General features: G+C 38.3%; 1 protein-coding gene across 1 annotated transcript; it reads right to left on the reverse strand.

The window, feature by feature from the left end:
• Positions 1-6,899: 6,899 nt before the first annotated feature.
• Positions 6,900-25,371, reverse strand: LOC127632397 (interleukin-31 receptor subunit alpha-like). Its single transcript, XM_052110962.1, has 16 exons — positions 25,236-25,371; positions 22,531-23,083; positions 21,863-21,989; positions 21,453-21,628; positions 20,380-20,516; positions 20,249-20,282; positions 17,115-17,255; positions 16,066-16,142; positions 15,747-15,966; positions 15,044-15,187; positions 14,825-14,923; positions 13,914-14,057; positions 10,571-10,723; positions 10,314-10,398; positions 9,732-9,807; positions 6,900-8,066 (listed from the first exon to the last, which is right to left on the reverse strand). The coding sequence occupies exons 2-16, from the start codon at positions 22,586-22,588 to the stop codon at positions 7,719-7,721; spliced, it is 2,019 nt and encodes a 672-aa protein (XP_051966922.1). The 5' UTR covers positions 22,589-23,083; positions 25,236-25,371; the 3' UTR covers positions 6,900-7,718.
• Positions 25,372-26,017: the final 646 nt, after the last annotated feature.

Here is a 26,017-nt window from a genome sequence, read left to right on the forward strand (position 1 = left end):
CTATCAGGAGGGCCACATCATCCATGTAAATGCACTCATCAAAACGTTTAGCAGAAGATGCTGAACCATCACAGAGCGCAACAGTGAAAGTCGTCCCTATAGCAGAATGGTGGGGGAGTCCCATGAGCTCAGAGGTACCTTAATGCACCCCTGGTTTTAATACAGTATAATGTATCCATATAGTATTGGTTTACTATAGATCAACCATGGTTAATCTTGTGGTTACAATGGTTTTACTACAAATAGTAAAGGTGGTGGTGGCGTAGTGGCTAAAGCACAGGGCTGTTAATCAGAAGGTCGCTGGTTCGAACCCCACGGCCAGCACCATTGTGCCCTTGAGCAAGGCACTTAACTCCAGGTTGCTCTGGGGGGATTGTCCCTGTAATAAGTGCACTGTAAGTCGCTTTGTATAAAAGCGTCTGCCAAATGCATAAATGTAAATGTAAATACCATTGTTAAACTATTTGTAGTAAAACCATTTAAAAACCACACAATTATATTTGTTTTCCTGCATTAATTCTGTGATTTCACTATGAATATAATAGTTAAAATATGGTTACTAATAAATAATTAAACCATGATAAATTTATTAAGATGGAACACAAACTGCCTTGGGCGCACAAAACGTATTGTGAGGGAACGTAAACTATTGTGAGGGCATTCATATCTAACTGTGAGGGCACGCTTATTGCGAGGGCACAAAAGTATTTTCAGAAAAAAATTCCAACCTTGTCCTATAAGCAGCTTTGTGCACCTTTAGTTTTTGTAATCATTATTTTGACATTTTATGAAAAAACAAATCTTGAAAAATGTTTAAAAACTGTTTTGAAATGAATTATTAAATTGTGTCCAATCTTGTGTATTCAAGGCACAAGGGAGGATTTTAATATCTTTTTACTTAATGGTTACTCCATATAAAATTTTTATTAAGTAATTAAATATATATATAAATATATACACATTTAATTTAGAAAATGCTATAAATATTTAAAAAACATTTTTTAAATACAATGTTAAGATTACTCATTTGTATCACCTTAGACAGGTGGTGGTGGTGTAGTGGTCTAAAGCACATAACTGGTAATCTGTTAATCAGAAGGTTGCTGGTTTGATCCCCACAGTCACCACCATTGTGTCCTTGAGCAAGGCACTTAAATCCAGGTTGCTCCGGGGGGATTGTCCCTGTAATAAGGGCTCTGTAAGTCGCTTTGGATAAAAGTGTGTGCCAAATGCATAAATGTAAATGTAATATCTGGTCCCTGTGAAAATCTGCAGTTTAATAGTAGTAACCACTAATAGCTGGATATCTGCACTGTGGTAATTTGGCGGAAATTGTGGTTACTGTGGTTCATATGTGAACAATGCCTGAACATTCTGAATGATAATCTGAACCCAAACAATACAGACAGAGGCAGTGAGTAACAACAGCCACAGAATCACAACAAAAGGACTTTGTAAAAGACAGAGGGCACACCGCTTCACTTTAGGCAAGATTATGAGTAGGTAGAAAATTATGCTGATGATCTACAGTAATTTAACATTTGCTGATTTCTGATAAATTCACATTTTCCATATTGATAATAGTGTTTTTAATGTAAGAACTGTTCCTTTAACTCATACAAAAGTTGTATTGAACATTTCCACCATTATTGCCCAGAAAAAGTTAGTCAATTGAATACACGTTGACCTTTTGTGACCCCACACCACCAATACCACCAACACCAAACCAAAATCTACAATCTTTCCATAGTTTAAAAAAGTACAATTATTAGGAAGCACAAATTCTGCCTTTATGATGTAGTTTACCCTTGCCTGAATGTATGACACTTTTGTTGTTTTCACTTGCTTACCCAACAGCTATTACAAAAATATGAGACATAATGGAAAATTATTTTTAGGGATTTGAGCTAGGTGTTTGAAACCAAAACACAAAACCACTGCTGTAGAAAGCACACATTTGTGTTATTGGAAGTCAAGTCATTGTTGTAATGGGAACTGTTTCTTCTTCCACTCATCTTAACATTCATAAATGCTGAAAAACACAAGCAGACAAGCGCTTGTTCCATCACAAGACTCGTTCAAACAAGAGGGATCAGTGCAGTGTTGTTTCTAAAACAAGATAAATTGATAAATCTAATGTATCTTGTTTTAAGGATTTTTAGATATTTTTACAGGAAAACAATACAATTATTATTATCAAGAGTACGATTTTTGCCCTAAAATCAAAGTTCTTACTAGAAAATTCGAAATTATGATCCAACGTGAATTTTATTGATAAAAAATATGATTGTGTCTGGTAACATTTGCATGTAAATTGGCTAGAAATAGCATTTTAGCTTAGTGTAAGTTGACAATTTACACAAGGTTTATTTCTATTTCTTCTGCTCCAAACTTACTTCAAACTTCCTTCTCTGTCTGCTCGTATGAATGTGACACATCATAAGAAAGTGTTTCACCGCTGTTCAAATGCACTTTGGATCGCATCATTTATATGTATAAATGTTTTCCACCTGAAAGGATGAAATTTTAAATGAAGCAAATAATAAGAAGAAGCCTTTATTTTGGTCACACATTTTTGCATACAGTGAAATACATTTTTCCCATATGCCAGCTAAGCTGGGGTCAGAGTGCAGGGTCAGCTAAACATCTTAAAAATTTCAAAAATAACATTCCAAACCATAAACATTTCAAAGATATCTGCTGAATGTCTAATAGATATCTGAGAGGAAATGGATACAATACCTATGTCTAACAGACATATTGCTGATAAGCAAACAACGTAAAACAGACATATAATAGAAGTCTGGGAGATGTACGTGTGCTATCAGGGAAGGTAAAACCCAGGGCTCTCACTTTGTACTTTTGGTTTATTTACACTTTGTGAATACACGTTCAAAATCAGACTAAGCATTTCTGAGCAGTTTTGGCACCCTCTGGTGGGTGAGATGTAAAATGTCAAGTCAAGTCAAGTCAAGTCAAGTTATTTTTATTAGAATAGTGCTTTTCACAACACACATCATTTTAAAGCAGCTTTACAGAAAATCATGCTTTAACAGAAAATGAAACCGTAATATCAACTCAACCTTTATTTATAGAGGACATTCATAACAACAGGAGTTGACCCAATGTGCTTTACAATACATATCTCAGTCACAACTTAATATGCATAATACCCTTATATAAATACTAATAAATATCTGAGCCTAAAATCAATATCCATAATCAAACGAAAATGAGTAAAAATTTGTTTTTAAAGCAGATTTAAAAAGGCAGAGCTTTGGAGCTGTCCTGATATGAAGCAGAAGCTTGTTTCAGAGTTTGGGGCCTACAATAGCAAATGCATGATCACCCTTCATTTTTTTAGCGACAACGAGGAACTTTCAGCAGAAGATGGTCAGTTGAACTAAGTGCTCTAGTAGGAGAATAAGGGACAAGAAAGTCACAGAAATAATGATGTGTGAGACCAGATAGAGCTTTATATACATAGAGCAGTATTTTAAAATCTATCCTCCTTTTATGGGGAGCCAATGTAGGGATGCTAATACTGGAGTAATGTGGTGAAATTTTCTAGACCCTGTAAGGAGCCTAGCGGCCACATTCTGGACCATATGTAAATGGAACAAAGCAGTTTGAGGCAGTCCGGTATACAATGAGTTGCAGTAATCTAACCTTGACGATATTAGTGAGTGAATCACAATTTCTAGATCTGATTTAGAGAGAAAGTGTTTTACAATTGCAATTATTTTTGTATTTTTTTGCAATTGATCTCAGATGGAAAAAGCTGCTCTTAACAACAACACTGATATGTCTATTTAAAAGTAGCTATTAGTCCAAGATCACTCCAAGGCTCCTTGCATGATCTTGCACATATAACGCAAGCGGACCTAGCTGGTCAACCTGTCCAGGTAAAGAGGACTTGGAGGGGCTGAGAATCAGGACTTCAGTTTTGCTCTCATTTAACTGTAAGAAATTGTCTGCCAGCTAGCACTTAATATCAGCTAAGCAATCTATGGCATTCTCTATTGATGTCTATAAAGTCTTAGAGTCATCATTGTGTAATTGTACATTGTGTATAAAAATAAATAATGAAATAGTCAAATAATAATTGTATTTAGAAACCCAGTGAACAAGCTGAAGGTGACTGTGGCAAGGAACACAAGATGTTGGTTGATGCAGAAGTTCATTGATGCATTGTCCTTTGCTAGTTGGTTGATGAAGGTAGTGAAGATAGTCTATGTATTCCATCTCAAGACTGTCGTCCATCAATAAACAAAGGTTAAACAGGCAGAAATCAATGAGGTGAATTGCAGTTCAACCGGCAGGTAATTTAGGTGAGGTTTGGTGGGGTCCATCCTAAATCGAAGGTTCAGGCAGTGGCATATGAAGTATTCGATGTCGAACATGATATGAATCCCGAGGTTGAGACAGGGAAACAAATAGAATAATATTAGCGTAGATGACATTAAATTTATTGCAGAGTTATAGATTATGAGAAATGTTTCTGGTTCTGGCAGACCTAACTAAAGCAGCCTAATTGTGAGTTGCTGGATAAATTAGGTGTATGTCTGGCTAAATAGATGAGTTTTAGTCTAGACATAAACTGAGTGAGTGTGTCTGCAGCCAATCTGTGTTAGGTAGACTATTCCATAATTTTGGAGCAAAATATGAAAAGGATCTACCTCCTTTTGTGAATTTTGATATTCAAGGAACTAACAGGCCAGAATTTTGTGATCGTAATGAACATGATGACATATTACATGGTAAAAGGTCACTGAAGTACTGCGGAGCAAGACCATTCAAGCTTTGTTTGTAGTTAACAATATTTAAAAATTTATTCGAAATTTAACAGGTAGCCAATGTAACAATGATAAAATGGGGCTAATATGATCATGTTTCTTGGTTCTAATCTCTGTCTCCTGCATTTTGAACCAATTTAAGTTTATTTATTGATCTTGCTGGACATCCTCCCAGTAATGCATTACAATAATCTAGTCTTGAGGTCATGAATGCATGAATTAGTTTATCAGCATTAGCAACAGAGAGCATATGCTGTAATTTTGCAATATTTCTTAGGTTGAAGAATGCTGTTCTACAAACATTGGAAATTTTAATTTCAAACGACAGATTGGTATCAAATATAAGACCTAAATTCTTAGCTGTTGAAGATGACGTAACAGTACATCCATTTATTGTAAATTATATTTTAGTGGCTTATTTTTTGAGGTTTTTGTTCCAATAATTAGTACCTCTGTTTTGTCAGAATTGATTAGAAGGAAATTTCTGGCCATCCAATCTTTGATTTCATTGCTACACTTTGCTAATTTTGAGAATTGTGAAATTTCGTCCGGTTTAGAATAAATATAAAGTTGGGTATCGTCGGCATAGCAGTGGAAACTTATTACCTGATTCCTGATAATATCTCCCAATGGAAGCATACGTCTATATAAGGAGAAAAGCAGAGGAGCTAAAATTGATCCCTGTGCCACTCCATACTTAACATTTATTTGATTTGACAAATCCTCATTTACACAGACAAAGTGGTAGCAGTCTGATAAATAGGCCCTAAACCATGCTAATGCAAGTCCACTAATGGCAACATAATTCTCTAGCCTATTCAAGAAAATGTTGTGCTCTATGGTGTCGAAGGCAGCACTAAGATCTAAAAGCACTAGAAGAGAAATGCAGCTGCGATCATATGATAATAGCAAGTCATTTGTGACTCTGATAAGTGCAGTCTCTGTTTGTGATGATGCCTAAATCCTGACGGTTTGATAACTGCCATTTTAAAGTTCCTTGGGACATGTCCTAAGGATAGCGAGGAGTTAATAATATTAAGAAAAGGTTCTGAGATTACAGGGAATACCTCTTTTAAGAGCTTAGTTGGTATTGGATCTAACATCCATGTTGTGGCTTTTGATTTTTTGTATAAGTTTTGTTATTTCTTCATGACTTATGACAGCGAAGGATTGAAGTTGCTCATGAGGAAAATTAAGAGACACTGTTTTCTGAGGTGCTGTGACAGTTGACTGCATAATTCCTATTTTATTTCTGATGATTTCTATTTTATCAGTAAATAAATTCATGAAGTCATTACTATTGTGCTGCGACGGAATATCTGGTTCAGTTGAGGCTTTATTCCTAACCAATTTAGCCACAGTACTGAATAAACACCTACGATTGTTGTGGTTATTTTCTATGTGTTTGCTCAAATGTGCTGACCTGGCAGCTTTCAGTACCTGTCTGTAACAACAGACACTATCCTTTGATGCACTGCGAAATATTTCTAATTTTGTTCAAAAGACTTAAACTTAAATCCTATCCTCTGATTAACACAAAGGGTTTTTAAGCCAGGTTTCAGTCTGACAGAGCGCATCCAAAGAATGATCTGTAGAAATTGAATTAACAATTTCATTTAGTGCTTTGGTAGAAAGATATATAATGTTTAGCATCCCTACCTTTATATGATGTTTATCTCAAATTATTTTATCGAGTTTGACCATAATAAAAGTTTTTCTAAATGATTTAGTGAGGGGTTTGTGTTTGGCAGTTCGGGGAACAGACACAGTCTCTATGTGATATAGTCTACATGTGTTGTAGTTTATGTGACCTGTGTGACATCTCAAGGCAGCTAGCAGATGTTTGAATTAACCAGCTTGTCTGCTTCCTGACCTGGGCCCCAATTATTCAAATACTATCACTATTAAGACTATGAGCAAAATTACTAGAGAGGAGAGCGGCAAACATATCAAACATGAGAATCGGAGTGTCTTTGGACATTGTTATATTTCAATAATACATTTCAATAGCTCAGATATGAATGATTCATATTAAATTCATGTTATCTTAAGTTATGTATCATACCAAAATAATTGCTTGTTGTGTGATAAAAACACCTTAAAGGGTAACTAAACCCTAAACCAACTTTTTTTTAGTTAATGATCTGTAAGCATGGGGCTTTATTAGTACTGGTCATTGATTCAAGTAATTTTTTTGACATTTGTGTATAAAGTGTTTTAATTCTACAATATATGGCGTAAAAACGTCTGAGTGCTGCCCTCTTCAGGTTGAACGGTGGCTACTGCAGTTGAATTTTCCTATTGGCTGTTTGCGGTACTTCGTGACGTAAGCGGTGACAGGTGACGTAAGCAGGTTCCAGCTCACCACGCCAGATTCATGTACATGTCGTCTTGCGACCGTTTGAGGAATAATAATAACATAGAGTCTGACAGCAGCTGTCAATTAATCCGTCTCTACGAGTCTCAGGTGCCCCCCCCCGCACTCGGTTCGTTCCCTCTATCCCCGCCGGGGTCTGCCCACTTTTCCAGCATATTCAAATATTTGTAGTGGGTGGAGTCAGACTCTGAGCAGGTGTTTAGTTACACTTTAAAGTAGTACGCTTCATTTACAGACAGAATGAAAATCAAAAATACGTCACTTTGACCACAACAAAGCTTTAAAGTGTGGAGGCACTTGCAACCTCAGTAACTTCCGAGAATCTTACACTGTTCTCAGAACTGGGTTATTTCCAGTATTACGGATCAGGTACAAAAAAATATGAAAACAAAATTTAGATGAAATGTACATGTTACACACAGACCTTAACAGACAGCACCTGGTTGAAAAGAAAATATTTGTAGCAGATAGAGGAGGTTTATTTATGGTTGTTTATTAGTCTGAACTTTTCATGCTCAAGATAAGCCTGGCAGGCCCTAAAATGACTATAGTGATGTTTGGTCACATTCCAGGACTCTTGATTCAAAGAAAAGACCATTTCTGTAAGTGGACTCAGTGTCATTGTCCTTATAAGTGTTATCTGTCATGTGGATAGGCTCTGGTAGCTGTAGCATCTGTCCTCTGTAACTAGGATTTGGATAGCAACAGGATTTCATGGAGCCTAGTTCAATCACTCTTTCCTCCTCATCCTCCTCGCCCTCTTCCTCAAAGACAACAAGTCCAAATTCTTGCAGTAAAATGCTCTTTTCAGGGGGCACATTCTGTCTGGCTTTGAGATCTTGAACCTGCAGGAGAATGACGTTATGCACCACTTCTGTGACATTGCTCAGGTCCTGCAGATTCAAAATAAACCCACAGTTAACACAGCACACCTCCATCCAATACTTCACCTTTTTCTGTCCTTTATCCAGAATTGTCTTTTTTAAAGAAAAGTCCACACAAAAATAAGAATTCTGTCATTTCGTTCCTACCTCCATGCCATTCCAAACCTGTATGCTGTTTTTTTTTTACTCCGAAACACAAAAGACAATTTCAAAAGAATCTTCACAGTACACAATGAAGGTTCATAGAAGCCTGAGCTAATGAAAATTGCATGACTGAGGCAACATTTTTGCAAAATAATATTATGTGGCTCCTTACATGTATCGTGGGATGCTAAAAGCGAGTGAAATTTTCTCCCAAAAAGATTAGGTTTTTTAAAGGTATAGCTCACCCCAAAAAATTTACATTTTCTCATCATTTCCTCACCCTTATGTTATCCCAGATGTGCATGACTTTCTTTCTTCAGCAGAACACAAACGAAGATTTTTAGAAGAATAAGTCAGCTCTGTAGGTCCATACAATGCAAGTGAATGTTAACTACAACTCAGAAGTCCAAAAATGACACAAAGGCAGTTTGTCCATGATAGGTGTGAGTGAGAAACACTCACACCTATGTTTAAATCCTTTTTTACTATCAATCTCCACCTTTGTCCAGCCTCAACCAGTAGGTGTCTGAATGTGAAAGTCACCTCCACACCAGAATGTGAAAGTGAGATTGCATATTTATATAAAAAAAGGACTTAAATATTGATCTGTTTCTCACCCAAACCATATCATGGTTCACTTCAGAAGATATGGATATATCCACTGGATTACTTTATACTGCCTTTTGGACTTTCTGGTCACCATTTACTTTTTTATTTTGAGGAGGTGTACAGAGCTTAAAGGTCATTCACATCTGGGATGGTATTAGGGTGAGTACTGAGTATGATGAGATCATTTTCATTTATGGGTGAACTATCCCTTTAAGGTTACTGATCTTTGAGATTTAAATCAACAAAACCTACTCTAAACCTTTAACCTAAATCAAACCGAGTGTCATAAATATGCAATTGTAACATGAAAAACATTACTGAAGCAACCACATAATTTTGTGGAGCCTCTTTTACATTTTCGGCTCGTGCCAGTTGTGTGCTCTCCAGGACTAGTACCCAGTCCTTTACATCGCAAGTGCATCGCTCTTTCTGTTGAGCTATTACGCAATCTGATAACACCAAACGTGTGAAAATGCTTTTCCTTACTGTTTTGGTTCTGTAGAGTCATAGAGAGGGCAGCTCAGCAAATTAAAATGAATAACAAAATTTATAAATTCATTTAATTTGATGCATTTTCAAAATAATGATTAGTTTCATTGCAGAGACACTCCATTATTTCTCTATGTAAGTAAATTAGCTGAATTCTGTCAAGAGGATTTTTAAACTTAGCTTTCCTCCAACCTTTACTGTCTTATAGCTGCTAGATTCTGTGAGTCCTTTTGAGGTGCATGACATCACTGCAAATTTGCTGATGTGGTGTCTTTTGGTTGTTATTATGACCTTACCACATATTTTTTCTGCTTACAATATCAGGGGATTTTGGAATTTGGGTCACAGTTTTTAAAATGCAATCAAGTTTTCAAAAGAAACTGAGGTTGTTTTGTCTTAAATTTTGAATCCTCAGCAGTTTGTGTTGCTAACCTGATCACGAGGACAGTTGAATTCTGTTGTAGCAATCATTGGGCTGGGTACCACAGGAAACAACTTATACCTAAATCTGGGAGGCAGACACTTAAATAAATACATTTTACAGATAAATACATGAAATATATAACTACCAGTCAAAACTCTGGACACACATAGACACACATATTGTAGACAAATATAAATTGTGTCTATGTGTGTATTTTCTTTATTATATTAATATATTTAAGTAAAAAAAACAAATAGAAAAAAATTATGTTTTTAATCTGCTGGACTGGAAAGTGAAGGAAAAGCTAACCCAAGTCAACCTCAAATCTAATTTAACATACAATTTTAATAAAAATAAAAAAAGCCTTGTTATTCAGTTTAGATATTTACATACTGATTTGGCAGACCCTTAACTTAAAGTGCATCATGGTATACATTTTATCAGTATGTGTGTTTCATGGAAATTTATCCCATGACCTTAGCATTAGTAGACAATAATCTACAAGTCAAGCTGCAGGAAAGTACAATATAGCATTTCTGTGGGCTACTTATGTGGCCTTCTATCAATTCATCTGAGTTATGTAATCTCACCTTCTGGCAGCTATAGAGCAGATTATTGTACACAAGAGGGCAACCACACAGACACTCAGGATGGTCTGGTCCTGCCATGATAAGACTGAATGAAAGGGCAGAACACATTTGCTGTTGGCAGGTTCATTCTCAGACCTCATTGTGTTTTCATGACATAAAGCAGACAACAATAAAATAAAAAAAGAAAGTTCCAGTCCCGCATATTAATTTCTGAGCATACACATATTGAAATTTCTGAGCATACACATATTCATTACCCATGTCTTTTGAACTTTGTGTTTCAAAGTTTACAGTAGAGTTCGGCCCTGCACCAGCTTTTGTTCTTCCAGCAATGGAAACAGTGTACGAGGTCCCTGGGTGGAGGTTCTTGATCAAGAAGCTTGTTTCATTTGCCAGCACTTGATGGTGTTCTGAAGCAAAAGGAACAAAAAGCATTGTGTTATTTTCTGCATATTATCAGTTGATTCATGCAAGTTTTGTGTTGATGCCAATACAGTAATAACAAAAAAGCACATGTAATATTAAACTAATATTAAGCAAAAACAATATGTGCACTACCTGGCAGTCTAAGATCACCTTTATCAAAGGAATAGTTCACCCAAAACTAAAAACTCTCTCATCATTTAGGCAATGTTAATGCCATCACAGATGTACATATATGACTTCCTCTCTTCTTCAGAACGCAAACAAAGGTTTTTAGAATAATACATCAGCTCTGTAGGTCCATACAATGCTAGTGAATGGTGGCCAGAACTTTGAAGCTCCAAAAAGCACATAAAGGCAGCATAAAAGTAATCCATTAGGCTCCAGTGGTTTAATCCATGTTTTCTGAAGGGATCCAATCGGTTTTGGGTGAGAACAGACTTTTTCACTATAAATCTTGACATCAGTTGTCTCATTGGCCATCATGATTTCAAGCTCAATTAAACTAGGAAGTGTAATCAAGCTCGAAGTCATGACTGTGCCTAGAGACTGCAATGGCAAGATGCACAGTGAGTTACATTTTGGTATGTTCTCACCTGAAACCGATGTGATCGCCTCACATGGATTAAACCATGGATTACTTTTTATGCAGAAATATTCTTCTAAAAATCTGTGTTTGTGTTCTGCAAAAGAAAGAACATCACACATCTGGGAAGGCATGTGGGTGAATAAATGGTGAGAGAATTTTCATTTTTGGGGTAATTATCCCTTTAAGAAAATCCTTCAAAAGCATAAAAGGCAATATTGCAAATAATGTGGCATATCAGTAGTTAGTGGTACTAAGAGAAATGCATCAAGATACTCATACTTAGATTTTGGGGGAGGACTTAAAACTCCTAAATATAATTAACAAACTTCACTGTGTAAGTAGTCCCTTAACATTTCTGCTGTGGACATACAGTAATTAATACCTCAGATTCTGCATCTTATTGAGGAGAGCTTGCTATTAATTTCCTAAATTATATATTTTTATTACTTCCATAAAATGGCCTTAAAAAATCCTGAGGAACCCAAGCCACATTCAGCCTGATCACAACGTAAATTGCAATGCAAGATCGAAAGTTTTGCTGCTGAAATTGGTCTGTGCTTACTGAAATTCAAATCACTGCCCCCCCAGTGGCCGAAACTGGAAGTGCTATTGAACATATGGGGATAGGATTTTTCTCAATGCTAAAAACTCAAAGAATGGACTTAAGTTCTTGTGAAGACTGATCTTGCTTAGCTACCTTGAAAGAACTGAAGGACAGAAGGACGTAGAACACATCTAGGCAAAGTAAGTCTTGTGATATGTTGCGATAAATATGGTAGATTCATCAACCTCATATATATTTTTGATTTTTTTCCAGCAGTGGATGATGACGTCAAATGAGTCCACAAGGTAAGAGCACTTAAGAATGCACACTGAGAAACAGCCCCAGTTTCTAGGTTAAATGTCCACAGAGGTGCGCCAAAAGCAAGTTGTATTTTTACTTGTAAATGTAGCCAAGTAGAGACATTTCATGTAGTTTAACTCTACTCATAAATTGGAAGTGGCCCCTTTAAGAACCAGAGTTTTGTGACACCTGCTTTCCAGCAGTCTCTCATGTTAGAAATGTGAGAGCATACATTTTGCAAGGGAACCCACAGTTTTGTTCATCGGTTGAAAAGTTATGTAAATATAAAATTTTACACAAAATGCTGATCATTTACTTTAAATATGTATTCACAAGAGTCATATGTTAAAATTGTTATACATATGTTATACTGTTATACATATCCTTCAAGCCTGGTTAAAACGGCATAAAGTCCTGTGAATGATATACGCCTGTACTGATGTAATATGCTGAAGCATATGGGTAGGCTAATGCCCTGTTTGTATTTTCATTTGACATTGGCCTCTACTGTATTTCATTATACCTTATTTCATTTCTGTATTCCATTTTTTGCATTATTTAACTTAAATTTTTTGTTTCATTTTTTGTATTTTCTTAATCCCTTTTTTCCCCTTTTTTATATAATACAGCCCCATCGACTGCTGTTTGTTTTTTCATTTTTAATAAACAGCCGTCAGAATAAAACCCCAAAATATATTTTTGTATCCTCTAGTGATTACTGTCAACCCACTGGCTACACAAATAATATAATAAAGTGAACATAAATTCATATATAGTTAACTGTACCCCTTAACCCAAACGTCAGTGGAGTAAAAACGTAAATTTAGTGTGATGAAACACAGCTTTTAATAAAACAAAGAGAAACAAGGTAACTCAGAATAAAGGAAACAAAACACAGGGACCAAGGCACAGAAGATGACAACACATTTGAAGACTGACAAAGAAACCACAGGAAACAAGGGCTTAAATACACAAGGAAACAGGAACGGGGAACTAAACAAGAATTTCAAAATACGCAGAATTACAGGGGAAATGTGATAGAGCAAAAAAGCTACTTCTGAATTGCGCTCACCATTAAATATGTGAATGTGATAACCTCCTGGTTCCCAAGGGACAAGAACCCATGTCTTGGAGGTTTCCCTTGCAATGCAGTAGAGCAAGAGGGAAATTTATATTTACATTTACATTTATGCATTTGGAAGACGCTTTTATCCAAAGCGACTTACAGAGCACTTATTACAGGGACAATTTCCCAGGAGCTCCTGGAGTTAAGTGCCTTGCTCAAGGACACAATGGTGGTGGCAGTGGGGATCAAAACAGCAACCTTCTGATTAACAGTTTTGTGCTTTAGCCCACTACACTGCCACACATTCACATTCAATTATGTTGAGCGGCTGATTTCAAATTACAATATGTTGACTTCCCATGTGATCATGTTGGCCATATCAAGAGGCCAGAATATCATAGAGACTTGGAGGTGAGCTCTTTTGACTTGGGCCAGGAAGTAACCTACCAGAAACCACTCACTACAACTTAGAAACCATGCAGCAATGTGTTAAAAACCACTTAGATCACCTTAGAAACTGTATATAAATGCATGGTCAACCACACCCTAGCAGTGAGATTTGCACAGGGAAGTGCCACTCACTTTTACTTCAGTAAAAGTAAATGTATTGTTTATAGCTATACTTTAGTTGTGACTCAGACATCTCATAGCAAATAATCATTTCAACTTTCTCCTTACTTGTGTTTCCCTGTTCAGATATCCAAATCATATATTGTTGTAGAAATCCTTGCTGCTGCACCACAGGAATGGAAACCCAATGCACCACAGCTGACTCATGTGTCACATTGGAAAAACTCACATTCTCCGGACCTTTAGTAGGTACTAAAACAAATGCATAAATTCCAACTGTGCAGATCAGAGATGATTTTGGAATATATTTCTACTGAGGAATAGTTTACCCAAAAATTTTAATTCTTTACTTGAGACTTAAATTCTGGTCAGTTTATCACACAGATCTATCGGATGGCTACAGAAGACTTGGAATATGCACTGTAAAAATAAAAAGATTCTCAAGGCACTATTTGGGGTTCCACAGATGCCACACTGGCGGAACCCGCTGGAGATTCTTCAGGCACCCTTTAAGTTATCAGAGAAACTTAATCATAGTACCTGCAAAACACTAAAGAACTCTTAAGACTGTCAACAGTTCCTTTCAGAACCACATCAAAATGCTTTGAGGCACTTAAAATATATCATAATGTTCCTTAAGGTCATAAATTGTATATTTGAGGGTGTCTGGAGGATCTCCAGAGTTTTCTGCCGGAGTGGCATGTGAGGAACCCAAATGGTACCTTGAGTTTTTTTTTTGTTTAATGTTTTAGATCAAAAGTGAGATAGGCCTATTTTACAAAAATATTTTGTGTCTTTTCTTTAAATTTGAAAGCATCAATCCCCATGCATTGTCATTGCTTGGAAAAGGGCAACAAGCACAGTCTTTAAAATTTCTCCTTTTGAGTTCTGTAGAACGAAGAAAGTCATACAGCTTTAGAACAACATGAGGGTAGAGTAAATTGAGCCAGAAGTTTTAATTTTGGGGTTAACTATTCCTTAAACTTTCTAGTCAATTAAATAGCCTCAATGTACTGTACCTCCCTCTTCTGAGTAAAAAGGACACATGACTTGAGTTTGGAAGTGTTTCTTGGTCATCGTATGAATGAAGTAATAATGACGCACAAACTTCTTCACCTCTTTAATTACAATAGACACACAAGTTATCATTCACAGAACAGACATAGGACACTTTATGTATAATATATAGAGCATATATAGAGCATAATTCTCAGAATGGGGTGAAAGTCTTACAGTACCTCTACTTTTTTCAATGTCCTTGAACAATTTATGGCGAGTGTTTTTTACTGTTGTTGGTCGGGTCTCTCCGTCTTCCAGCTTGTACCATTCTAAACAGGTTTTGCTGGAATAAGTTATATTTTTTCTTTGAGGCTTAAGGCATCCTGAAAATGGTAAGAAATATACATCAGCTTGTGTCAGATTCTGTTTGCAGGGTTTTAAAATTTACACTTACTGTACAAGATATATTCATTCTGAAAAATCTGAAAAAAAGAGGTAAAATGTCTGAATGTATTTGGGGTATTAAAAATTTGCAAGCTTTTCTTTGCAGAACTTCCCCCAAAAAATAAAAACTTACCCTTGTACTTTCTTAATACATGCACCTGGTCGTATTGTGAATGATTATTCAGTGCCCGTTATTCTAAAGAAAAAAATATTTGTTTTCGTAATCTTTCATCAAAATGTAATAACTAAGCTTTAACTCTGAAACGACTGACGTCATCAAGTTCTCTTATTTTTCAACCCCTTCCCTTCCAAACACCTGGCTAGTTTCTGGTTTACAGCTCCCACTTTTCCCTTAAATTCACTTTCTTTAAGTTCTGCCATAAGTACACATAATCACAAATGCAAACATACACATATAGAAACAATCTAACACATACAATCAGCACTCTTGAACATGCTAACACAAAAACTCTCTGTGCCACAAATAAATATAGTTACCATTCAAATGTTTCACAGCAGGAATGATGATCAGGTGTGGTGGTGAGCTTCCAACTTTGTTGATTGCGATGATGGACACCCTGGCCTCAGACATTGTTACTGAGGTTTGAATGCTTCGATTCACAGTTATGAGTTCAACTTTCTTGGGGATTTTACAAGGCCAGATTGAGAGGGTCAGATTGTAAGTCACCCCCCCAATAGACTCTTCAGCAGGTGGGGCCTAAAGAAAATTATATGTGAGCATCATTTAAATGTCCTGCTTATCATGCATGATTCAATTGTGAATATTTCTGAATTCCTCAGGGGCTTTGATACTTACATCCCATGTGAGATTAACATCCCTGCTTCCATTTCTCTGTTGTTCTACCCAGCGTATTCCAGGTAGGAGGCGGATTTCTGCAGAAAGATGTTAAACTGTTTAAGGGATTGTTCAACTAAACATCATTTACTAAACTTTATGTCAATCAAAACCCATATGACTTTCTTCTGTGGAACAAGAGCTGCTTTCCGCCATACAATGACAGTAGACCAGGGGCTGTCAAGCTCCAAAAAGGATAAGAAGGACAATTCAATAAATAAAAAGCAGTCTTTAAAACTTGTGCACTCTTTTCAGGGTCTTCTGAAACCATATGATGGCTGAAACCAAAAAAGTCATTTTTGATCAAATCTAGACAGGCCCCATTTGCAGCAGCAATCACTCCAACACATTATCCTTGAGAAATCATGCTAAATTGCTAATTTGGTACTAGAGAATCACTTGCCATTATATCAAACACAGTTGTAAGCTATTTGATTCATTAAATGAAGCTTAACATTGTCTTTGTGTTTGATTTTGAGTTGCCACAACTGCTTAAGTCTTGAGGTCATTATTAGGTCAAAAATGTCAAAAAAAGAAACAGCTTTCTCTAGAAACTGGTCAGCCAATCATTGTTTTGAGGAATGAAGGCTATATAATGCTTGAAACGGCCAGAAAACTGAAGATTTCATACAAAGGTGTACACTACAGTCTTAAAAGACAAAGGACAACTGGCTCTAACAAGGACAGAAAGAGATGTGAAAGGCCAGATGTACAAATAAACAAGAGGATAAGTACAACAGAGTCTCTAGTTTGAGAAATGTCCTCAGCTGACAGCTTCATTGAATTCTACCTGCTCAACACCAGTTTCATGTACAACAGTAAAGAGAAGACTCAGGGGTGCAGCCTTCTGGGAAGAATTGCAAAGAAAAAGCCACTTTTGAAACAGAAAAACAAAAAGTGTGCAAAGAGTGCGCAAAGAAACAGACATTGGACAACAGATAATTGGAAAAGTGTGTTATGGATCTTAATCCCATTGAGAACACAAGGGTTAACCACAGTTGAAATCAAACCTAGGGGAACATCCACCATGGGGCTCCAATCACTCCACAGAGTGAGTAGTGAGTCATTGCATGGATGTAACAGCAATCTGGCCTGCCGCCTTAGTTGGACCTGGTAAACAGTCTGGTTCTGTAGCTGTAGTCTGTAGAAATCTATAGACACATTCAGCTCAATCAGTTTTTATGTTTTAATAAGGATGGACACTGTGCACACAAACCTCTAATAAATTCAATTATTTAAAGGTGCAATATGTAAAAAATTTTCATGTAATATTCGCCTTTGTTTTGCGAATGTGTGAACGGCTTGTAACGCAAATTAAAAAATTAGCCTTTCCCTGACTTCCTAGGTTGCCTATTAAGTCCTGTAGACTGATTTACATGCGAAGGGAGCGGGTCGCTTTTGCTGGGAAAATCCAAAATGTGTTATACTTATGCACACTCCCGAGAGCCTTGCCTCAGTAATAGCTTCTCTTCAGCATCAACAGACAGTCAACAACACTAGGTAACACTAGGTTTTCTTAGAGATGGAATTCAGCAAATGTCCATCACAACACCGACTCCTACACAAACTCAGAGTAAGCCAAAAAAAAAAAAAAACATTTATGTAATGAATCCCGTCTGGCTAAGCGGGAATGTGATTGTGGTCGAGCGAAAACTAGAGTGAACATCGGCAGGGCATTTGATTCCTGGAGGGACCTTAGTTTGGTTTTGGGGATCAAAACCGAGCCTGTATTGTCGTTCTTATTGGACAGGTAAGCTTACATAACTGCAAAGCATGTGAAATATAGTGCCATAAGGATCTTGATCTTCCCTGCACAGTAACTGTCATAAACAACTGTCATAAACATCTGTATATGTTTATCTGTAATTATTCAGCAAGGTAAACTACAACAATACATTGAATGAATGATGCAAAAAGCTCCATTCATTAGTGTAACATAACTTGGTTATACAGAAAATATATACATTCTATTATTATGAAACAATAGTGCATGGATATATCAAAATGACAGTTGTGATGGAATCACATCAATACTGCATTGTGTCAACATATTTATAATGTACATATAATGTATAATGTTTATCTATTTTATAAACAGCTACTGACATCAACCACCAAATTTAGCTAACAGCTATTGATAAAGCTGGCTAGATAGATAACGCCGACATAGGCTATCGTATAAATGCAGTCAATTGCCGTGTCTCATTTGGAAGGATGCGTCCTCCGGAGGCTGCAGTATACCAAGTGTCCTCGTTTAAACAAGCCTCTTTTAAACGAGATGGCCTTCGAAGGACAAACGGAAATGGATCGTAACATGGTTGCTATGACAGCACGCTACTCTTTAAAAAGCGTGAACGCTTTGAGTGAGAAGGGAACAAAGTCCCTTTAGAAGGGAATTTATGAGGTAAAATTTAGGAGAGTTATAATGATGTAAAGAGAAAAAATATATATATTTTACAGGTGTACTTTTAGTCTAATACTTTATTTTAATTATATATTAATATAATTATACATATTATATACTCTGCACCCATCTACTACGGTACTTTAACTTGTGAATTAACATTCCTTGCATTTGAATATCATATTTACCGGCAAATTGGCGTTATTTTTATTTTTAGACATTTCCGTTGAAGCAAAGTAGCCTATTGTGGGTTATAAGTGCCCACGTAGAATACACCTCATGCAGTCTCTGAATTCCCGTGAAAGGAGGTCACATTCGAAGGCTGTATTCGAAGTGTCCTACTCCCGTTTCTGAAATGAGACAGCCTCGATGACGTTTGTGGCCGACAAATGCAACCTCCGGAGAACGCAGCCTTTCAAACGAGACGAAGCCAATGTATCCTTCAAAGAAAAGTGATTACTTCAAACTACTCTAGCATAGTCAGTCCTATATTCACACTTTGTTTTAGCCCTGTTCCAGCACTGGAGAGTCAAATATAGTATACAGTCTCAAAGTTTGTACTGTAGTAAAACAATCATAATTGTGTAATTTTAATTATGCTACCACATCTGTCAGCATGATGCCGATGAATCACGTTGTCTCTTTGTACCTTACATCATTCTTTTGGCCAATGCTCGTGTCCCTATGGAGTGCGTGCACAAGCGCGAGCATGAGCACGATCACGAACAACACGTAGCTGCTGCTGCAGTTCACTTAACGGCCACAGGTGTCAATAATAACAAGGGTTTCTGAATCTTACACAAGGCACCTTTAAAGGGATCAAATCCTGCATTTATCATTTAATTTGTTTCCCTGAGGCCCATTTATAATGTTTTTCAACTTTGTGGTCACCAAACATTTTTTAGCTTAAAGATAATTTTGTTTTTGTGACTATTTTCTTCTCACTCTATGTCCCTCATACTTATATGGGCCATTTTATACCTTTAAGACTTCTATGTAAACTCCATGTTTGTATAATGTGTAAGTGCTTGTTCATGGGCTATTGGTTTGCTGTCATATGCAATGTAGTTTGCACTTCTATCCTTCGAATAACAGCTTTTAGCAAAGCCTGCATTACATAGAGACAGATAAACAAAACAATATCCGCTGGAACAGCAAGTTCAAGTTTGGCGAATTTTTCATTGTTAGTTCTTTTGACATTTGGAATAGTCAATGTACTATTAAAACATATTATCCATCCTAATTTTTCCTTATTACCTCGCCATGACTGGGCGGGCCAGTTTCGAATAACCCGAAGGCATCATTGACAGGTAAACATGGATGGTCATGGGTATATATCTTTAAATGTATTTTTTCTGATGTCAATAGTTGATTAAGTTCGGAATGATTGGTTTTTGAAGCTTAGTTTCAATTTTTTCACTGGGGAGGTTAAGGCTTAGTTATAAGATAGATCTTTGGTGGGAAAAAAATAATTTTGCACATTGCAGTATATGTTTTAATAGTACATTGGCTTTTTTTTTATTTCAGAAAGGAACATTTATTTCTCATGATATGTCCCTTTTAAAACATTGCTCTCATTTTCTTTTTTTTTTTGTTATGTCAGAAGGATAACATTAAATTCATTCTATGATAATTTACAATTCATTAACTTCTTTATAAATATAAGGACAAATCATGGGATCATTAAAACAATTGATGTAAAACTGTTGCAATTCAGGATTTGTGAAAATATACCCTAACCTTGGATAGTGCTGTCCTTTGTTACAAACGTCTCCTGAAGTTGCAGAACACATCATATTAGCAAGGAGCAGATTATGTTCAGGACATGTTAATATCAGCATAGGATTTTCTTGTATGAAAAAATGACTTACAGTCTGCCATTCAGAGTCTCTCACCCTCCATTTGATCTCGTAAATAGCACCTTTGTTACCCTTTGGTTTGTCCAGTGTGAGATTCAGTATTCCAGCTGACCTTCTCATACTGATAATCCGAGGCGCACTGTATTTGACTGTTGAGTGAGAGTGATTACAAGACAATTAAAAGCTGCTTTAAACCAATATAATATACATACACACACATGCATATACATATATACAGTACATATACACAGCTCTGGAAAACAATTAAGAGACTACTGCAAAATGATCAATTTCTCTAGATTTACTATTTATAGGTATGTGTTTGAGTAAAATTTTAATTTTTGTTTTATTCTATAAAGTACTGACAACATTTCTCCCATATTTCAAGTAAAAATATTTTAATTTGGAATGTAGTAGAAATGTTTATAGAATAAAACTATGTTCATTTTACTCAAACACATACCTATTAATAGTAAATCCTAATAAATAGTATCACTGATAATTTTGTAGTGGTCTCTCAATTTTTCAAGAGCTGTATATACAGGTATATATATATATATATATATATATATATATATATATATATATATATATATATATATACACACACACTGACAGCCAAAAGTTTGGAATAATGTACAGATTTTGCTGTTTCGAAAGGAAATTGGTACTTTAATTCGCCAAAGTGGCATTCAACTGATCACAAAGTATAGTCAGAATATTACTGATGTAAAAATGCTGTGTGTGTGTGTATTATGCTGCATTCAGGTTTAAATCAGCTATTAATTATCGTATAGATATGTAGATATATAAAGCAAATAGTTATAGTTATAGATATGGCTATATAGAAATTTAAACCAAAACACAGACACAGCATTTATACAGTAGTATACAGTACAGTATGTTTTATGCATTAAGATATTATTTCACAGTGAATCTTAATTCCACAATCTCCTTTTGCACAAATATCAACACTTAATTCACTGCATTATGTAGCGTTTATTAATCTAGTATAAACTGTTAGGGAATAGACAGTATAGTATGAATGGATCTCTGATATGATATGAATGGAAGTGTTTTCTCACCTAAGCACTCAAAGACCACTAAGGTTTTGTTAGAATTACAGGTGTGGTTGCCCACTTGGCGCTGTACCCATACATCCATCTTTCTAGAGATAGTTCCTAGTTCCTCCAAAAGAAGGTATTTCTGTGCCTCCCTTCCAGTGTTCACACGCATAATAAAACTTTTCCGTTCTTTGTCCCTGTACACACCAGGAATTAGTGAAAAGTAGATTTATAAACATTGACATAGTATGTTGTCATGCTGCTTTAATGTAATGTTCACATGTTTTGTTTTACCAAAAGCGGCACATTGTCCAATTATAAATTCATCCTTTCTTTAAATTTTTTCTGCTCTGATGATTATACAAACTTTTGTAAATATGAGGAAACTGTAATCTGCTTGTGTTACAAATAACACTGTATATTGAACTCACCATATATTAAGCGTGTATGTAGGATTCTGCTCAAGGTTACTTTCCACCCATGTACAACTAAAGTCCTCTTCTTTTCCAGTTGAATTTTTGTAACACTGTGGACTAGTTGTCGATTTGCATCCTGCTGCTTTAAGGACATTTTTATCATTAAGAAGACAAAGTCTATTAATATATTATGTTTATTAAGCAAACAACAGTTGTAACTTGTCTTCATCCTGCCAGGAAAGACATCTAAGCCCTCAAAATCATCTGTATTTAGACAACAGTACACAAAATTCATAGTTAAAATCGGATTTTACCTTTAATTTTAGTTTTAAGCTCTAGTGGTTGTAAACAACTGTGCATTTCTGCTGATCTGATCTATAAATGCAAAACCTAAAAATATGGTGTTCCTTTAATTTGTTTGCATCCTGTGGTTTTCTAGTTGTTTAATGGCGGTTATACCAAATGACGCCTGTAGAGTTCACAGCTCAGATAAAATCTACACATCATGTCATAACACTGGGATTCGAGTGCAGGGTAATATAACAGTCACCCAAAATCTTTATCTTTACTTCCGTTAAACTTATCATGTAAATCTTAGTATCATCTTCCTCTGTGGTGTTGACTGAGAGCCATTTACGATGATACCATCAACTATGACATACAAAAGTAAGTGAAAAACATACCTTCAGTTAGACTGACAGAAACAACAAGCAGCAACAAAACCACTCTCTTCTCCATCATGTGTAGTGTTCAGGTAGATGCCATGGACAGTTTGAATCAAACAACCATAAAGCCAGAGTGAGCATTAACAGCTACCAGGTTGTGAGTCATCTAAGCTACAGAAAGTTGACAGGGTTTAATCTGTATGCACTATCTGGGGCAGAATGAAGTGCTACTGCATCACCACAAACCACAACACGAGAGCAACAGGGGAAGCTTCTCACACTTCATGAGAAATAACACCCCGCATCAAATTGTTTGAAGTAAAATGTTGCGCCTTTATTTTTACAGGTCAACAAAGACTTTACTCTTTATGATAAAATAAATGTCATCATTTAAAAAACAAAATGTATCCCCTATTTCTCCCCAATTTGGAATGCCAAATTCCCACTACTTGGTAGGTCCTCATGGTGGCACGGTTACTCACCTCAATCCAGGTGGCGTAGTGTCACGATTCCCTTGTTGTCTGCCCTGGTTTCACTTGTCTTTGTACGAACTACATTTCCCACAATCCACCTGCCGTCATCACTGCCATTTTGTGTCATTGTTCACACCTGTTTATCATTTGTATTATCCTGTCCTTGTGTATTTATGCCCTGTTTCTTGTTCACTCCTTGTTGATCGTTGTATGTTGTAGCCTGGTATGTGTCCTCCTGCCCTATTGTTTTAGTTTATGTTTTGTTTCCCCATTGTGGGCTTTTCTTTGTGTTTTGCCTGTATTCTAGTCAATAAAGATAACTGCATTTAGATCCTCTCTCCTCGCTGCCTCATTCGTAACAGAACGATTGACCTCCATGGATCTAGCGGTTCTACGAGCCAACTGCCAGCTGCTCAGCCTCATTCAGGGGGACCGTCCTCTGGAAGACCACATCCATGATTTCCTCGAGCTGGCGAGCATCACGGACTTCCCAGACTCCTCCCTGGTGGGCTTCTTCCGGGCCAACCTAAACAGTGTGCTCAAGGAGCGGTTGCCACCGGCGACGCGCGGCTGGACGCTCCGCGCGTACATTGAGGAGACTCTGCTGGCCTGCGCCTCGCCGTTCACTGTGGGCATCGTCGAGGAGAACCCTGCCTCTTCTCCCACAGTGGTAACCCTCCATTCGCCCGTGGTTCGTCCCTTCACGCCTGCCAGCGAGCCAACCTCCATGCCTGCCTTAGTCAATGAGCCAGGGCTCCGCCTCCCGAGCCTCGCAGGGCTCCGCATCTCAAGTCTCTCGAGCCTCCCAGGGCTCCGCCTCTTGAGCCTCCCAGGGCTCTGCCTCTCGAGTCTCTCGAGCCTCCCAGGGCTCCGCCTCAAGTCTCTCGAGCCTCCCAGGGCTCCGCCTCTCGAGCCTCCCAGGGCTCCGCCTCTCGAGCCTCCCAGGGCTCCGCCTCTCGAGCCTCCCAGGGCTCCGCCTCTCAAGTCTCGAGCTTCCTAGAGCTCCGCTTCCCGAGTCTCTCGAGCCTTCCAGGGCTCCGCTTCCCGAGTCTCTCGAGCCTCCCAGGGCTCCGCCTCTCAAGTTTCTCGAGCCTTCCAGGGCTCTGCCTCTCAAGCCTCTCGAGCCTACCAGGACTCCGCCACTCAAGCCTCTCGAGTCTTCCAGGGCTCCATCTCTCAAGTCTCTCGAGCTTTCCAGAACTCCTCCTCCCGAGCCTCCTAGGGCTCCGCCTCCCAAGCCTCTCGAGCCTTCCAGGGCTTCGCCTCTCAAGCCTCTCGAGCCTACCAGGACTCCACCACTCAAGCCTCTCGAGCCTCCCAGGGCTCCGCCCCTCAAGTCTCTCGAGCCTCCCAGGGCTCCACCCCTCAAGTCTCTCGAGCCTTCCAGGGCTCCGCCCCTCGGGCCTCCCGAGCCTTCTACGGCTCCGCCCCAGAGCCTCCTGAGCCTCCTTCGGCTCCGCCTCCCGAGCCTCCTGCGGCTCCGCCTCCTGAACCTCCTACGGCTCCGCCTCCCACGGCTCTGCCCCCAGAGCTGCCTTCTTCGGCTCCGCCTCCTGAGCCTTCAAGGGCTCCGCATCTAGAGCCTCCTACGGTGCCACCTTCCTCGGCTCCGCCCCAAGAGCCTTCCAGGCCTCCGCCTCTAGAGCCTCCTACGGCACCACCTCCATCGGCTCCACCTCCTGAGCCTTCCAGGCCTCCGCCTCTAGAGCCTCCTACGGCGCCACCTCCCTCGGCTCCACCTCCTGAGCCTTCCAGGGCTCCGCCTCTAGAGCCTCTTACGGCGCCACCTCCCTCGGCTCCGCCTCCGGAGCCTCCCAGGCCTCCTGAACCTGTCCTTACCCTGTGGCCAGCTCCCAGGCCTCCTGAACCTGTCCTTGATCTGTGGCCAGCTCCCAGGCCTCCTGAACCTGTCCCTGCCCCTTGGACTGCCTGCCTACCCTCTGTGCCTCCTTGGACTGCCTGTCTGCCCCTGTGCCTCCTTGGACTGCCTGTCTGCCCTTTGTGCCCCTTGGTCTGTCTGTTTGCCCCTTGTGCTCCCTTGGTCTGTCTGTTTGCCCCTTGTACTCCCTTGGTCTGTCTGTTTGCCCCTTGTGCTCTCTTGGTCTGTCTGTTTGCTTCCCCACACTCCTTGGTTGTTTCTGAGGAGCGTCTGGAAGCCAGCTCCTTTGAGGGGGGTTATGTCACTGATTCCCTTGTTGTCTGCCCTGGTTTCACTTGTCTTTGTACTGAACTACATTTCCCACAATCCACCTGCCGTCATCACTGCCATTTTGTGTCATTGTTCACACCTGTTTATCATTTGTATTATCCTGTCCTTGTGTATTTAAGCCCTGTTTCTTGTTCACTCCTTGTCGATCGTTGTATGTTGTAGCCTGGTATGTGTCCTCCTGCCCTATTGTTTTAGTTTATGTTTTGTTTCCCCATTGTGGGCTTTCCTTTGTGTTTTGCCTGTATTCTAGTCAACAAAGATAACTGCATTTAGATCCTCTCTCCTCGCTGCCTCATTCGTAACACGTAGGACATGCCTCAGTTGTCTCCACTTCTGCGACGTCAATCCATGCATCTTATCACGTGGCTCGCTGTTCATGACACAGCAGAGGCTTACAGCATGTGGAGGCGCACAACTTTCCACGTGCCCCATTGAGAGCGAGAACCACTTAATCATGACCACAAGGAGGTTACCCCATGTGTCTCTACTCTCCCTACCAACCGGGCCAAATTGGTTGCTTTAGAGACCTGGCTGGAGTCACTCAGCAATAAATTTAGTGGTAACATCTAAATATTATTTAATATCACTGAATCAACCTGAATACATTATGTTATAAAACTAATTCTTAATAGTTATATCAGGTAGAAATAGCTCCTTAAGGTAACAGTGGAGGGTTACTACTGTACTTTTGACATTTCAAGATGTGGATGGCTTTTAGTAAAATGATGCTTTACAGTAATCAGGATTTGACCCCTGAAACTGAATCCATTTTTACATCCTCATTTCATATATGTTCTCTTCCTAATCACAAACCCTTAAAAGT

Source organism: Xyrauchen texanus, chromosome 39 (genome assembly GCF_025860055.1).
Source record: "Xyrauchen texanus isolate HMW12.3.18 chromosome 39, RBS_HiC_50CHRs, whole genome shotgun sequence".
Lineage (NCBI taxonomy): Eukaryota > Metazoa > Chordata > Actinopteri > Cypriniformes > Catostomidae > Xyrauchen > Xyrauchen texanus.